General features: G+C 34.1%; 1 protein-coding gene across 1 annotated transcript; it reads right to left on the bottom strand.

Annotated features, from left to right (window-relative positions):
• Window positions 1-8,380: 8,380 nt before the first annotated feature.
• LOC115977762 (cytochrome P450 81Q32-like) lies at window positions 8,381-10,897 on the bottom strand. Its single transcript, XM_031099780.1, has 2 exons — window positions 9,863-10,897; window positions 8,381-9,141 (listed from the first exon to the last, which is right to left on the bottom strand). Exons 1-2 carry the CDS (start codon window positions 10,769-10,771, stop codon window positions 8,542-8,544), a joined length of 1,509 nt encoding a protein of 502 aa, XP_030955640.1. The 5' UTR covers window positions 10,772-10,897; the 3' UTR covers window positions 8,381-8,541.
• Between the last annotated feature and the right edge of the window lie 4,594 nt (window positions 10,898-15,491).

Genomic DNA, 15,491 nt, shown 5'->3' with positions numbered 1-15,491 from the left:
TGGTCTCGCCTTGTCCACCCACATACTTTGGTTTTTTGGACTTTTGTGTCCACTCCTTCTGCGTGACACCACCAGCCACGGTCTGTAGTCCCCCTCTTGTACGTCTCTCTCTTGTACATCCCCTACTGTACTATTTGAGCTGGCAGAAGTACCTGGGTCATGCCTACTGCATGGGTCATGCACCAGCACAGAATGGCTTTCTGGCGCCCCCATTTCTAGTGACTTAGGACCATGAACAACGAACGAGCAGGACTCCCTCTGATGGCCTACTTTGCCGCATCCAAAACATAACTTATGAATCCCTTCATACAATACCTGCTACTCTAGTTTTCCGATTAGAACTGTTGTAATGAGGAGTCTATCCACGTTAATTTGTACATAGAGCCTCGCATACTGTTCCCTAGCTTCTGATGCCGTGTGAGTGTCAATCCTTAGGACTTTACCAATAGCCTCACCAATCTCCTTGAGGACTTCAGCTTCGTAGTACTCAATGGGGAGACCATTAAATCTGATCCAGACCGCTACTAACGATACATTCGCCGTTTCAGCTTTAAAGTTGGATTCCCATGGCCTAATGGAGAGGAAGTGTTCCCCTAGGAACCATGGACCTTTTCTTAATGTTAAGGATATATTTTGTGTAATTGGCTAATTATTTGACAAAACGTATTTTACTTGTATTTAGGTAGATCTAGGATATGTTTAATACTTCAAAAAACATGTTGTTCAAGCCTAGTATTAAAGCCATGAAGATTAGATCAAGAAACAAGTGAAGAAAAACTGTTCACAAAAGTTGGATAGATAGCTTGACACTTGTGGACAAATAGCTTGACAGCTTCTCAACAGATAGCTATCTATCAAGGTTTAATAAGGCTTGACAAATACTATCTATTGAGGTATCTATCGAGGTTACGGGAATTCAGATTTTCAGATCTGATTTTTGGCCCATGCTTATGTATTTGTGTAGGGTTTCTTTTCTCACAACCCTAGACATATATAAGGCTTATTTTAGAGGCCGTCACAAAAGAAAATACAAGGAGAACATATGCAAAAGGTGACTGATGCCTTATTCTCTCTGAAAGAAGCTACTGTGTCTTTCTATGTCTTTACGCCTTAGGATTTTGTAACTAAGTACTTCTTGATCTTCATTGTTGATGAAGTGAAGAACTTTGCAGCCAACATCTTTTTCAAGTTGGTGTGTTAGTCACGTACTAGGAGCCATGCATCTTTGGTTAGACATGTACTGGGATCCGTGCAACAAAAAGGGTGGCATTCATATATTAAAGAGTTTAGAGGTTCTGAAGCGGTAGAAGGTTTCTATTGTAAGTTCATCTACGAGGATTATAGAGTCTAGGGACAAAAGTTTTGTACTAGATTTGAAACTTCTCTTTACTATAATGAATTGCTTTTCGAGAAGGTTTCCCCCTAGGTTTTTTTACTGTGAAACTAGTTTGTTTCATTAGTTTTCCTGAGTTATTATATCTTGTCTTATTTACTTTTCCACTGCATGATTTTGACATGATATTGATGTTTGTTTGTTTTAACAAGATTTATTCATAATTAATCTAATTAATAACTCGGCTTTAAAACTTGTTAATTCTATCAGCCGGGGTCTATATTTCCCAACATTTAACACAACATCGTGATCCTCCTTGAGTGAGAAACATACTAAGTAAAAGTCCTTCTCGAGGTCGACACAGTCTAGCTTGCCTGCCAGTTTCCATAAGGCCATTAACTTCATTTGAATACAGTTAAGACTTATAGGTCGACCAAAAACCTTAACTATGAAAGCTTTGGACCACGGTGCCTGAATCCTTTGTTTCGTGAACTTGGATAGCTTAACCGTCGTGAAGCCTTCTCAGAGATTCCCTATCTCATCATCATTTGAGGCAGCATCATCATCCTCCACCATATTAGTGAGGTCAAAGGCTTGAGTATAGGCGCCCAGGATTTCCCCTACAAGTTTGTCTCTGAAGGATTTTTCGACGAAACCCTGATAAAGTCTCGGTCCAATATTTGTGTTCTCCCCCCCTTTAAAGCTCGCATGGTGCCCTTCTTTAATCTTTTTGTTGCTCTAGATAAGCTCCGCTTCCTCCTAAAGAGAGAGGGATTTTGGGTTCATTCCGTAGTCACTCAATATTTTTTTATTTATATAATGTTAATTTTTACAAATCCACTGTTGAAATACATTTTCTTCTTATCTCTTCCATGTTTGTAAAATTTTAAGAAGATAAAAAATAATAATTACATCATCAATAAAATATTTCAAATTTTTGTATGTAGTTTTAAATTATGCACAAAAAAAATTAATAGATAGAATATTAAATAAAATGTGATTGGCACGAAATTTCACATGTGTATTAAAAATATAAAAAACATGCAATCGACAGTTAAAATTTTAAAATATATAGTTATTTTAATTTTTTAAATGAAAATTGTAATTCTAAGTAATAATCAAATTTATAGTCAAACTTTGTCCAATTTTAAAAATAGAAATTTTGTGGACGTGATCTCAACCACTTCACCAAAATGTGTTGGTTTTGTGAAGTATCCAGCAGCAAGTTCCATACAATTATGTTCATGCTCCAGGCAGCAAATTACCGTGTGTCTATCCACATTCATAAAGATAAGAGGTCCAATTTATTGTTAGTCTGGTCCATCACTTAAAAGAATTCACTGTATAAGTAGATGTCGCAGACTCGCAGCCCACAGGGCACAAGCAAATAAAAATTAAATAAATAAAGGGAAAAAAAAGTAATAACTAGTTGATTTAGAATAAATTTTGGAACAGGATGAACCTTACATCTTCCAGGAAATTCATTCAGGTTAATTAATTAGGTTTGACTGGGATATTTTTGAAATATAGGAAATTAATTAGGATAAAGTTCCATAAAATTTCAAGAATATTTGACTATGGTTTAAGCATGAAAGTCTACAAATAAATTTAGTTTACATACTATTTTGTTCTTATAAAATTCTTATTTGTTCTCATAATCAACCAAACAACAAAGGAGATTTGGATAGTTCTCATATGCCTATACCAAAGCGCTTTGCATAACAAAGTTTTCAGATTTGGACCGTTCATTGAACCGTAAAAAGGAGAAATTCAAGGTTTTTAAAGTCGAACCAAGGTCAAACTGAGATCGAACCGTGATAACGTAATAATTAATTAATATGAAATAAATAAAAATTAATGCATAAAAATTAATAATCTTGACTAAACATTTAAAGGAATTCAAGTATTCGGACACTACTAAAAACTAGTCGCTAACCCGTGCGATGCACGGGAAAGCTACCGATAAGCCAAATATCAAGATGCTAAACCCCTACCTACAAAACATTAAGCATAATTGTTACTTTAGTCCAAAGGCATGGGTCAATATTTTATTATAGATGATCAAGATCAAAATTTTGTAAGTGAAAGAACTAACAATCTTCCATCGAATCAGATTCCTTTTCCTGCAATTTTCTTAGAAAGGATTTTCTGTAGATCATGCAAGTAACTTTAAGTTGACCACAAAAGGGGGAAAATTTTCAGCACCCCCCATTTCTCATGCTAACAAAATGGAACCTTGGTAAATTTGGAAAGCTAATAAGTTCCTTCTCTTTTATTAGGGTATTGATAGATCAAGTAACAATTTCAAATTTCTTTATCTGTTCTTTGTAACCTATTGGTACCTCTGCCCATTTATTTACTTTTTGATTGGTAATTAGTACAAATAGAAATTGAGCCACTTAATAAGGCAGGGATTTTCGAGGGTTAAGGCTATATCCATTGTTTATAAAAAATAACTCTTTCCATTGAAATGGAACTTGAAGACTACAATATACTATGATATTAAAACTCCAAGCATAAAAGCAAATTTAAAACAGCAACCATATATTTGCTACAATTATTAAACATACATAGGGGAAATATAAATTATTTAAATAACTCCACCTCTCTCAATTTCCATTAAACAGATTCAAACCCATAGCTCAATTTCCACACAAAAAAAAATTCAAATTAATTATCACCATTTTAATATCTATTTAAAATATTGAAGATGTAACTCACTTCAAAAAATATTGTACAAACCCTCAATAAAATAATTACATTCACTTCGATGGATAGTATATCAAACAAAAGCAATTTTGATTGCCATATAATTTGATATGGCACATATTTTTCAGTTACAATAATATATAGTCCACACTACCACATCTGTCATCCACGGACTCATAAAATCTAATGACTTGAAACTGGATTTGAGAACATGAGAAAGATCTAGGATAACTTAGTACTCCATCAAATTCTTTATTCAACTATGGAATAGAAATATATATTGGCAAATGAAATAGCAAAGTATGAGATTTATGTAATGAGTGTGAGAGTGAGAATAAGTTGCTATGACAGCAGGTTTCTCACAGAAAAATACAACATAACAATGAGGTGACTTACTTGAAGCTGAAGTTCCAAACCTAAGACTTATCTAAGTGTGTGCACAAACTCAATTACAGATACAAAAGAAACACAGCTAAAACAGCACATAAGAATTCCATTAGCATAATCATATTTATAATGAAAGTGGCAGAACACACAGTGCTTTAGAAAATACCAAGTCTTGACACATGGAACAATGAATTTTAGACTCGAATTGGAAACATCAGAAGAAGTAAAGGAAAATCCATAAAGCTGGATTGTTGGGGTCATCTATATATATATATATATATATATATAGATGACCCCAAAAATAAGAATTGTTAATATTACATAAAGTAGCCAATAAAGGTTGTGATGTTGGAAATCAAATTGTGATTAGACAAAAATGTAACACCATTACTGGAATCTCCAACCAAAAGTCATCAAACTACATAAAATTCTGATCTAATGACTGAAACTCAGAGAGAGAGAGGCGAAGTTTTGGTAGCTGTAAATCAAGAAACAAAATGTAGGACTTTCCCTGGGAGCTGAAGGGAATGTCTTCCAAAATATATAAAAACCAAACTGATCTTCATAAAATCATAAATCAACATTGTAGCAGAAAGAATTATGGATACAATTAGAAAGAATAAATTCAATTATATTAAATCATGAAATTACAACAGGCAAGTAGATGTCACAAACAACCAAATCGAATTTTACAAAAGAATAAAAAAATATAGATGCTGAGAACATAAGACAACAATCCAACACCAAATCACTCACAAGTTTGTCTAACATACACCAAGAGTATGAGTTGTTTAAGCCTCAGCAGAACCACTTTTCAAAGCTCTCTCCAACCTTGCCTCAAATGGAGTAGAGTGCCAATTCACTCTCTTATCTTACACGCCCACAAAAACTTAATCAGAACACTACTCCATCCCCTAAAACAAAAATCTCACTAATCTTTAAAACTTCAATAGTGCTTTTTTTTTTTTTTTTTTTTTTGTTTGCTTTTTGCTTGGAAATAGATTGATCATAGTTGATTTCTTTAGGTTTTAACAATTATGCATAAAATAGCATTGTTTAGGAACACAACCTTCTTTTTACAAATTGAAGTATTTTTTCTATTAAAACTGATATAACTAAACTAAAATTCAAAAAAAGCTAAGTAATCCAAACTATTCTAAGTCTGAACTTGAAACAGTCAAAACATAAACCTACCAGCTGTATTTTTTCTGCACAAACTGATATAACTACACTAAAATTTGAGTTTCACGTACATAGATTATCACAGAGGCAAACGTTACAATTCAAATTGAGAGAACACTAAAATATTTAGAAATAAGATGTATATAGATTATCACAGAGGCAAATGAATACCATACCTTTAACCCAGATTCGAATGGAGGAAAACAATAAAGAGAAAGGCAATAGCAATAAACTTAGAAATTGAACAGCTGTGAAAAAAAAAAAAAAAAAAAAAAAAAAGACTAATAAGAATCAACTATTTATAAGATAACAGTTATAATTACAAATTTCTAAACAAATTTGACAAATTTGTTTAAAAAAGATATGAACTTGTACAGAAGAGGTAGAAGGTTTGAAAAAAAAAAAAATAGGGGACTGAAGAAGGCTGACGTTTTAGGTGCCCAAATAATTATTCAATCAAACAAATGATTAAGCTAAGCTAAATCAGATGTGCTAAAAAACCTAGATAGCAAAATAAAACAAAACTTGAAGGTAAAGCAAAACCTGTAGGATTGTTGTCAGATTTTGAAGTTTGGGAGGCTCTTCAATACATCTCCACTTTCTTACAAAGCCTGTAGAATTTGAATTTCTATGAGTGTTTCCCTGACTTCAACAAAAAAGAATAGAGAGAAAAAGGGGTTAGGAATTGAAATCCCTAAATTGATAAAAAAAAAAAAAAAAAACTGATTAAAGACGAAATCCTTAAATTGACAAAAAAACCTAATTAAAGACAATAGGAAAATAGTTTATTCATAGATTAAATGAGAGATACCGAAAGAGAATGCTCTGATATGGAGGCTGGGTCGGAGATTGAAAACGTTGGCTCCCATGGTCGTGCCCTTGCAAGCTTTCTGTGAAATAGCTTGGATCTGGGTTTGAAAAAGTGTATAGGTTGTGCGTTTAGTGCGTAATGTCGAAAGGAGGGTTGCTGGGTTTAGTTTTGTCGAGAGGAGAGGTTTTGCCTTGCGTGTTTTGGTTTCAGAGGGTTTTGGTTTTAGAATTATATCGGGAAGAGTACTTGGTTTGTGGAAGGAGACTATATATATTTAATAAAAAAGAAATAAATCAGATTTAAAAACTAAAAATTTATGACCTTTTTTTTTTTTTTTTTGGTTTTGGTTTTGGTTTTGGTTTTTTTTTTTTTTTTTATTATTTTTTTTTAATATTGTGCTGACGTGAAAAATGGTAGGAACTTCAAAAGTTTCGATTATATATATATATATATATATAGATAAAATGTATTTTTCACAATTTAATATAAATTTTAAATAGATATTTTCTTATCATTTAAAATATTTTAATAAATTTGTACATTAGTCAACATAACTATATCTTTAAAAGCTATGATTTATACAATTAAAATATTTTAACTATTTATCAACCATTGAATATATTAGGAACGGTACAATTTTAGTCAACATAACAATATTTTATTTTTTGATCGGGGAACGGTACAAATATTTTTATTTTTATTTTTTGGTACTTTGAGCGGTACAATTTTAAAGGGGTTATAAATGATAATTCTAAATCTCAAGCTTTGAAGTTTCAAGGTGGCTAGCTGTTAGGCATTTGAGCATCTGATCTGACCGTGGCTTTGAAATATGAAGCATTAACACTGCCTTTGAAAAACAAAAAAGGCTTCTCTGTCGCCCAAACGCTATTTTGCAGAACCCATTAGTGCTGGTACTAGTACTATTACTCTATTATATCTGAAGACTGATAAGTTACTTATTATAGAGTTTCTCATTTCTAGATAGAGATCATTGGTCTCAGATGGCTTGCATAGAACGGACAAGTCTACATTGTTATTATTTTATATCATTTTAAAAATATAGTTCTTTATGATAGTATATATTTCTTGTTTCGATTTAGTCAATAACAACTATTTGCATGAGTGGGGTAATAAATGAATGGAGCGATTTATGAATACTTTGGGCTTTGTTTGAAGAGAGAAGAAAAAAAAAAGAAGGTTAAATACATATATATATATATATATATATTTTTTTTTTTTTTAAATAAGGGTATTCAAACATTTTTGAGTATTTGATTATTCTCTTAAGTAAGTGCCCTATCCCATATATGCAGGATTATTACAGGGATAATTCCCTTGGAGGTGACCCGAAGATGCTGGCAAGAGATTTTAGACCTAAAATTTTATTGATATCATAATTTATGAGATCTTAGGCACCACTAAACCTACTCCTTAAAATTACACTATATGCTCCAAGTCTTTGAACTCGCTAATAGTGCATTCATAAGACTAACTGTCTATTATATATGGGCTTAATACATCAAGTAGACCAAAAACTCTAGCCCACTCTTAAGTCTTAACGACCTAAAACTCACTGTCCTAGTTAGGTTTGTTTATGGACTAACTTCTACATATCCTAGAGGCCCAGGACAAAACCATTTTAAACTTAAACCTTCCTCGGCCGAATATGATTTAGCAATTACATGTACTAGATGAATATATTGCTATGAACTACAAAGACCACAATTCTTGCCATACAGATACTATTGGCAACATGGAATTCAGTTTTTGTTTTAAAAACTAGTGTGTTCAGTCTTTGATTAATGGACTTCGCAGATAAAAAGCTAGTATTTGCATTGAGAGAGAGAGAGAGAGATTTGTATAGAATTTTTTTAGAACCACAAATTTTGTGCCAAAATTTTTGCAACAACTAAATGTAAGTGATTATTTGTCACTTTTACATAAACTCATAACTTTTATTCAACTACTATCACCACATACAATCAACTACATCTAAGTTGTAGTCACTTTTTTTTTTTTTTTTTTTTGGGTGTGGATATTCTTAATCAAATATAGGATTTCACGAGTCCAATTGACTTAGTTGGGGGGACTTTTAGATAATGGCATCCACTGGAGAATGCTAAGGCATTGGTTCCCTTACTTTGCACATTGCCTCCAAAGGCTTGACCTTGGGCATGGTGAGGCCCAAATATTCAGTCATGTCGACCTCCTCTTCCCCAATCCTTTCCCACTCAAATGATTGAATCAAAGTCCCCAATGCCAATCCAATCACTCGGTTGGCCAATGCAGCCCCAGGGCATCCTCTCCTTCCAGCACCAAATGGAATTAGCCTAAACCCCTCATCACTATTCCACCCTTCAAACCTTTCTGGCATAAACTCTGTTGGATTCACCCAAACCTTAGGGTCTCTATGAATGGCCCAAGCATTCACCAATAGCATTGCCCCTTGAGGCACATCAAAATTGCCTACTACACAATCTTCAGATGCTTCATGTGGCACAAGAAGAGGAACAGGCGGGTACAAACGAAGTGTCTCACTAATTACATTTTGTAGATAATGTAGCTTTGGCAAGTCTTGTTCATCCAAAAGGCGTCCTTGTCCCACATTAGCATCTATCTCAGCTTTGACCCTTTCCATTGTAGTTGGATGGTTGAGCAATAGTGACATAGCCCATTCTAAGGTAGTTGATGAAGTATCAGTCCCTGCTACTAGCAGCACCTACGAAAATAAATATGCAAATGTCAACTAGGTAAAAAGAGGTATGCTCGATCAGGTCCTACCATCTCTAGATATACAAAATTACAAAGGAGTTGAAGTCCTAAAGACCCTAGTTAGTAACCGCTACCAATTTTGCCACACAAAAGCTTACAATTTGAGGTAGTAGCAGAGGTAATTAGTGTGTATCAATTACATAATAAACAAAATTCATATATTTTTTTAAAAAATACTAAAATTTATATCAATTTTATTGTAAAATATCACTTCAATAATATAATAAACAAGTGTTTGAATTACTTTTCTATAATTTGTAACATAATATTTATATAGAATAATATCTGATACAACACATCATTTTATAGTATTTTCCCTTCCCAAAAGAAATTTGTAGTATTTTAAAAAAGGAAAATACTAAAACTACTACTAAGTTTAATAACAAAAGTGTCATGACAATGAATGCGGTTCATTTCACTTAACAAATAATAAACAAGAGCACTCATTATTGTACACTACCTAATATCTGGTACAACACATCATTTCACTTAACGCGCGGACATGTCAAAAAAATGTAGATATCATACTCTGTTTGAGTAAGAAAGTATTAATTTGTGGTTTTTTCAGAGAAATCATTTGAACCAAAGCCAAGAGGGCCGTATATGACCAATCATTTGTTTCAAAAAAGCTCTTCAAATACCAAATAAGAATAGGATTTGTTAATTACCATAACAATTCCCTTGATGATTTCGTCGGTGTAATACTCCGGCTCTGTTTCTCTCAACTCCAACAAGTTATGTATCATCAATTTCTTCACCTGTACCTCGCTTCCATCTCCACCATTTTCATCAACCAGTTCCTGCAAAAACCTATCCATCTTTTTCATCAACCCCACCATCTTCCTCTCCACACCCAGTAAATCCATCCACTGCAAAAATGGCAAAAAATCTCCCATATTTGGTGCTCCACATAAATCCACTGATTCCCTAATAACACCACGAATTCTTTTTGCTTCCTCTTCATCTTCCACGTCCTCTCCAAAATACCTCTTCCCAGCTATCATCATTGTCATGACATTAAAAGAATGCTCCACAAACTTAGACTTCAAATCAATCTTTATCATACCTTTACCACAACTTTGGATGAGTTTTTCACGTAGTAGCTTGACCTCTTCTTGTCTAACACTAGAAAACGCGTTGATACGAGAGGAAGAGAGTATCTCAAGCGTCATGATACGGCGAAGGTTGCGCCAAAGATCACCATAGGGAGTTACAGCAACTGTGGAGTTGTTGTAGTTGAAGTGATCGCTAGCAAGCAAGCGCGGCCGGTTGGCGAAGACGACGTCGTTTGTGGTGAAGCAGTCTTCGGCGCCAGAAGGGGAAGAGACTAAGAGGACTGTACGGGAACCACATCGGAGGAGTAAGATGTTGCCGTAGTTTTGTGAAAGAGTTTGTAGAGATCGCTGGATTGGTTGTTTGAAAAGATGAAGGTGACCAATAAGGGGTAGTGATGGTGGGCTTGGAGGCAGGTTTTTCTTGATTACAGTTGCTGATTTCTTGTTTTTTATGAGGAGCTTGAGAAGGATGGAGAAAATAATTATCAGAGCAAAGCTAAACCAGTAAGGATCTTCTTCCATTTTCTCTCTTTGTGCACATGTTTAGTTAGGTTGTCTACTTGTACTCAAAAATTATTTGCGTGCGAGAATGGTAGAAAAATTGTCGGTGAAAATGATAAGCAGCTAATCATAGTTCGACTGATAAGATAATTGTAAAGATAGTTGTAAAGATAGTTGTCACTAAAGTTATAACATTTTATGTGGTATTGAACTTATGTATTTGTCTGAAACAACTAAACTAGTTGCAAGATGTTTTTAAAAACCAAATTGGACCAATAGGTTCAATCGGTACAGCTAGGAACCAGATACTAAGAGTCTATTTAAATATCACTTATTTGTTGAAAACTGAAAATTTATTGTTAAAAATACTGTAATAAAATAATTTTTAAATATGTGAATAGTATTGTAAGACCCAAATTTACTTAAAAATCTACGTTTCGTTGAGTTTGGTGGTCCTATAAACAGTACCATGGGACTTTAAGGCCTCACGCAAAACGCAATTGAAATATAATTTCAGTACTGGACAAATGCACACTAATTTGGTTAGTTTAACTGGAACTGGATGGTTCAACCACAAAAATCGAGAACCAGAACGGTTCAATTGGTTATGGAGTGGTTCGCTTAAAACACCAAAAAGGCAGCAATATTGATTGAAATGACAACACTTCTTACTCTCTCTCATCTTATTCAGTCTTTGATTAATAGCACAACAATCTTAGTCTTGTGAGGAAATGAGAACCGGAGAAAATTTCATTTGTAGGTGAAGTGGGTGTTGAAAAAAACTTAAATTTAAGGGTAACAACCAAATGAAAAACTAACAAAATGGTGAAAAAGTAGATATTTCAGACCCCGCTTAGTAATGTTATTTTAGTAATATTGTTTGTATTTTTTGAAAGTACGTGTTGGTAAAGAATGTGAAAATATGTGTAATGTTATTTGAAAATTGAAAATATGTATTTAAACACATGTACCAAATGGGTTTAGGAAGAACTATGCATGAGAGAGAGAGAGAGAGAGAGAGAGCCATATATATTCTGTGAGGATTTAAAAGATAGGAAAAGCGATTTGGATTTGGAATGAGAGGATAGTATTTTTAATCTCCGATGGATGTGATTCTATGAAAGTAAATGAGAGTAGGTGAACTTGGAAGTGAGACAAGAGTAAATGATGGTAGGTTGACAGACCAAAGGGAAACACTAGGTGCTAGGTAATTGGTGGGGCCGTGGGGGTGGGTCTAATTTCAAGTGAAGGTTTATTTATTTATTTTTTATTATAATTTTATTTTTTTATTTTTTTAAGTGAAGCTTAATTAACAAAGTTAAGGAATCAAGCAGCAGATTTTCTTATATAAGAAATAAGATGTGAAACTTTACATAAAAATTATTTAAAAATTGTAGAAATCTTTCAATAAATATTTTTAATTAAAACTTAATACGAATTATTTTTATATATTTTTAAAAATTATAAATTAAATTATTTATAACATCAATGATTTGACTATTGGTCAAATTCCAATTAGACCAAAAATTTGGGAACCAATAATCTTTTCGGTTCTTTGTCTATTCCTGTTTTTAAAACTATTTGCAACAAGTTTAGTCTCATCTTAAACAAATTACAAGCCGAAAAAGAAGTCTTGTATTTGAGTTTCTCACCATTATTTGTTTTTCTTTTCTTCTTAATAATCATGTTTGTTTGAATTTATAATATTTTAAGTGTGTATTTGGCATTGACTTAAAAAGTTAGTTTTTTTTTACTCTTTAGTTTATTTTTCCTATTATTCATGGGTCTCATTGTACTTTTGAATACTCTTCATGAGTCTTATTGAACTATTTTAACTATCTTTTAGTTTTATTTACAGTACTTTCAGCAAAAAAAATTTAGTTTCAACTAAATAAATTATTTTTAAACCGTCTCTAAATATGAATTTATAAAAACAATCACAAATTTTAAGAGTCATAAGTATACATTAGTATTTTTTTTTAGTATATTTAAATACCTTTGTCTTTACTCTTTTTTTTTTTTTTTTTTTTTTTTTTTTTTTTTTTTGCTGAATAAATACTTTATTTCTCACACAACAAAGAGATACAATTTAGATTGGGCCTGTGACCATCTCGATCCAAAACTTGACAAATCAAAGGCGGCAGATTAGAGATGGGTACTGGCCCATTCCAATTCAAAATGGCAGCCCATCCAGCTAACAGATGAGCTGCTTCATTACCTTCTCTACATACAAAAGAAAAATTTACATTATCAAAACCTTTAGCTAAATACAAAATATCCTCCACCACAGACTTAATGCTCCAATGAGGCGCTACCACTTGATTTCTTAGAGGCTCAATAACATTCCAAGCATCACCTTCTATGACAATATTTTTAAAACCTGCCTCAGCAGCTTTTTGAATAGCCACCAAGGCTGCACTAGCCTCACCAAATAGTGGACTGCCAGGAATCTTCTGCTCAACCCATGCCGCAACACAGGAACCTTCTTGATCTCTGCCCACTACTGCCACTGAGGTTTTTCCTTCTCTAATTGCAGCATCAAAATTTAATTTTATCCAACTAGGTGGAGGCGGTGACCAAGTAGAATCCCTAGAGGAATTTTTACACTCCAACTTCCAAGCTTGCTTGTGATCCTCAAAGGATTTACACACCTGCCTTGCAAGATCAATAGGAGCCATTTTAATTCCTTCCACCCGAGCTTTATTTCTGCACATCCAAACATGATCACACGTAATTGCTGCAAATAATTGGAACTCTTTAGAAGCCTCATCATCCAGAGCTAGATAAGATTTTGGGTTAATGATCAACTTCACCCAATCTACTATGGATATAGAATCCAAAGTATTCAGCCTCAACGGCCAAGGACTTAGGAGCCAAACTTGAGCAGCCCAGTCACAATGCAAAAATAAATGCTCCAAAGATTCTGGAGACTTTCCACACAAGTGGCATTCAATTGATGGGAGGGTAAACCTCCTATTTAGAATAGAAGCTGTAGGAAGAATTTCCCAAGCCAATTTCCATAACAGGTTTTTCAGCCTAGCATTAATTTTCATTTTCCACAATACCTTCCAGTCCACACCTTGCAGGACAGGGTGAGAGATAGAAGATGGAGTTCTAAGAGCATTATAAGCTGATTTCACAGAAAATTCACCTGAGGGGTTCAAGCACCAAAAGACTTGATCATTGACTGATTGTTGAGAGATGTGAATGTTGAGGATTCTATTGATTGTTGCTGGCTCAAAAAGATCTGAAAGTAAACCCCTATCCCATTGTCTTGAGTCTTGATCAATCAAGTCAGCCACTAAATAAGCTTCACGGGTAACTCCACTTCTAGCTTGAGGGATTAAACTAGGCTCATTTGGAATCCAAGGGTCTTCCCATATCCAAGTGTTCAAACCATTACCTATCCTGTGGCATAATCCTTTTTTAATAACTTCTCTACCACCAAAAATGCTCTGACAAGACCAAGAAGCTGCTTTTGGCACAGCCATTCTGATAAAGTTTTTGTTTCTTACATATTTCTTATTGAACACTATGACCCACATCTTATCAGCATTACTTGCAACCTCCCAAGTCATTTTAGCTACTAAAGCTTTGTTCATATCTTCTGTTTTCTTAATGCCAAGCCCACCCTCACATTTTGGGGTACAAATCGAATCCCAACTCTTTAGGCAGCCACCCTTTTTATTATCCTCTTTATAACCCCACCAGAAATTTCTATTCATAGCATCCAATTTCTTACAAGCTTGTTTTGGGAGGAGAAGTGATGCAGCTTGATAGGATGGAATAGAGGAAGCCACAGAAGAAATTAGAGTAGTTCTCCCTGCCTGAGAAAGAGTCTTCATCTTCCAACCCTGCAACCTTTGCCTCACTTTATCAATAATCTCCTCCGAAGCAGCTCTCTTATCTCTACCTGAAGCCATAGGAATGCCCAGGTATTTTTCTTTTCTGTTGGACCTCTGTATTCCAATATAATTTGCCAATTGAGATCTTACTCCTTCGTTCACATTTTTGCTGAAAATTATCACTGACTTCCCGAAATTCACCTTTTGACCCGACCAATCAGAATAAGTGTCTAAACATGCTTTGATACTCCCCATGTTCTCCACATCTGCTTGAGCAAAGATAAACAAATCATCAGCAAATTGGAGGTGGGTAATTGGCATCAGATTAAGAGCTAATTTATATTCATTAATTTTGTTATTTACTGCTTCTCTCTCAATTAGTCTAGCAAGAACTTCAGCTGCAAGGATAAATAAAAAGGGAGAGAGAGGATCACCTTGTCTCAACCCTCTCTTAGGCTTGAAGAAGCTGAAGGGGCTGCCATTAAGAAGAATTGAAAATGATGGTGTAGTAACACACTGCATCACCCACTGTATCCAAATACTTGGAAACCCAAACCCATGAAGAACTTTCTCGAGGAAACACCACTCCAATCGATCATACGCTTTCTCCATATCAATTTTTAATCCCATCCAACCTTTTTTCCCTCGCTTCTTCTTCATATCATGAATAATTTCTTGAGCCAAAAAGGTATTCTCTTGAATTTTCCTTCCAGGAATAAAGGCTGCTTGCCAAGGAGAAATTAGTTTAGGAAGCACCAGCTTTAATCTGTTGGCCAACAACTTCGATATGATCTTATACAACACATTACATAAACTTATTGGCCTGAATTGGGAAACCATTGCCGCATTATTCCCTTTTGGGATAAGAACAATGAAGGAATTGTTTATTTCTCTCA

This window comes from Quercus lobata, chromosome 2, assembly GCF_001633185.2.
Source record: "Quercus lobata isolate SW786 chromosome 2, ValleyOak3.0 Primary Assembly, whole genome shotgun sequence".
NCBI lineage: Eukaryota > Viridiplantae > Streptophyta > Magnoliopsida > Fagales > Fagaceae > Quercus > Quercus lobata.
The sequence above is the reverse complement of the archived record's forward strand: the minus strand, read 5'-3'. Positions and strand labels throughout refer to the sequence as shown.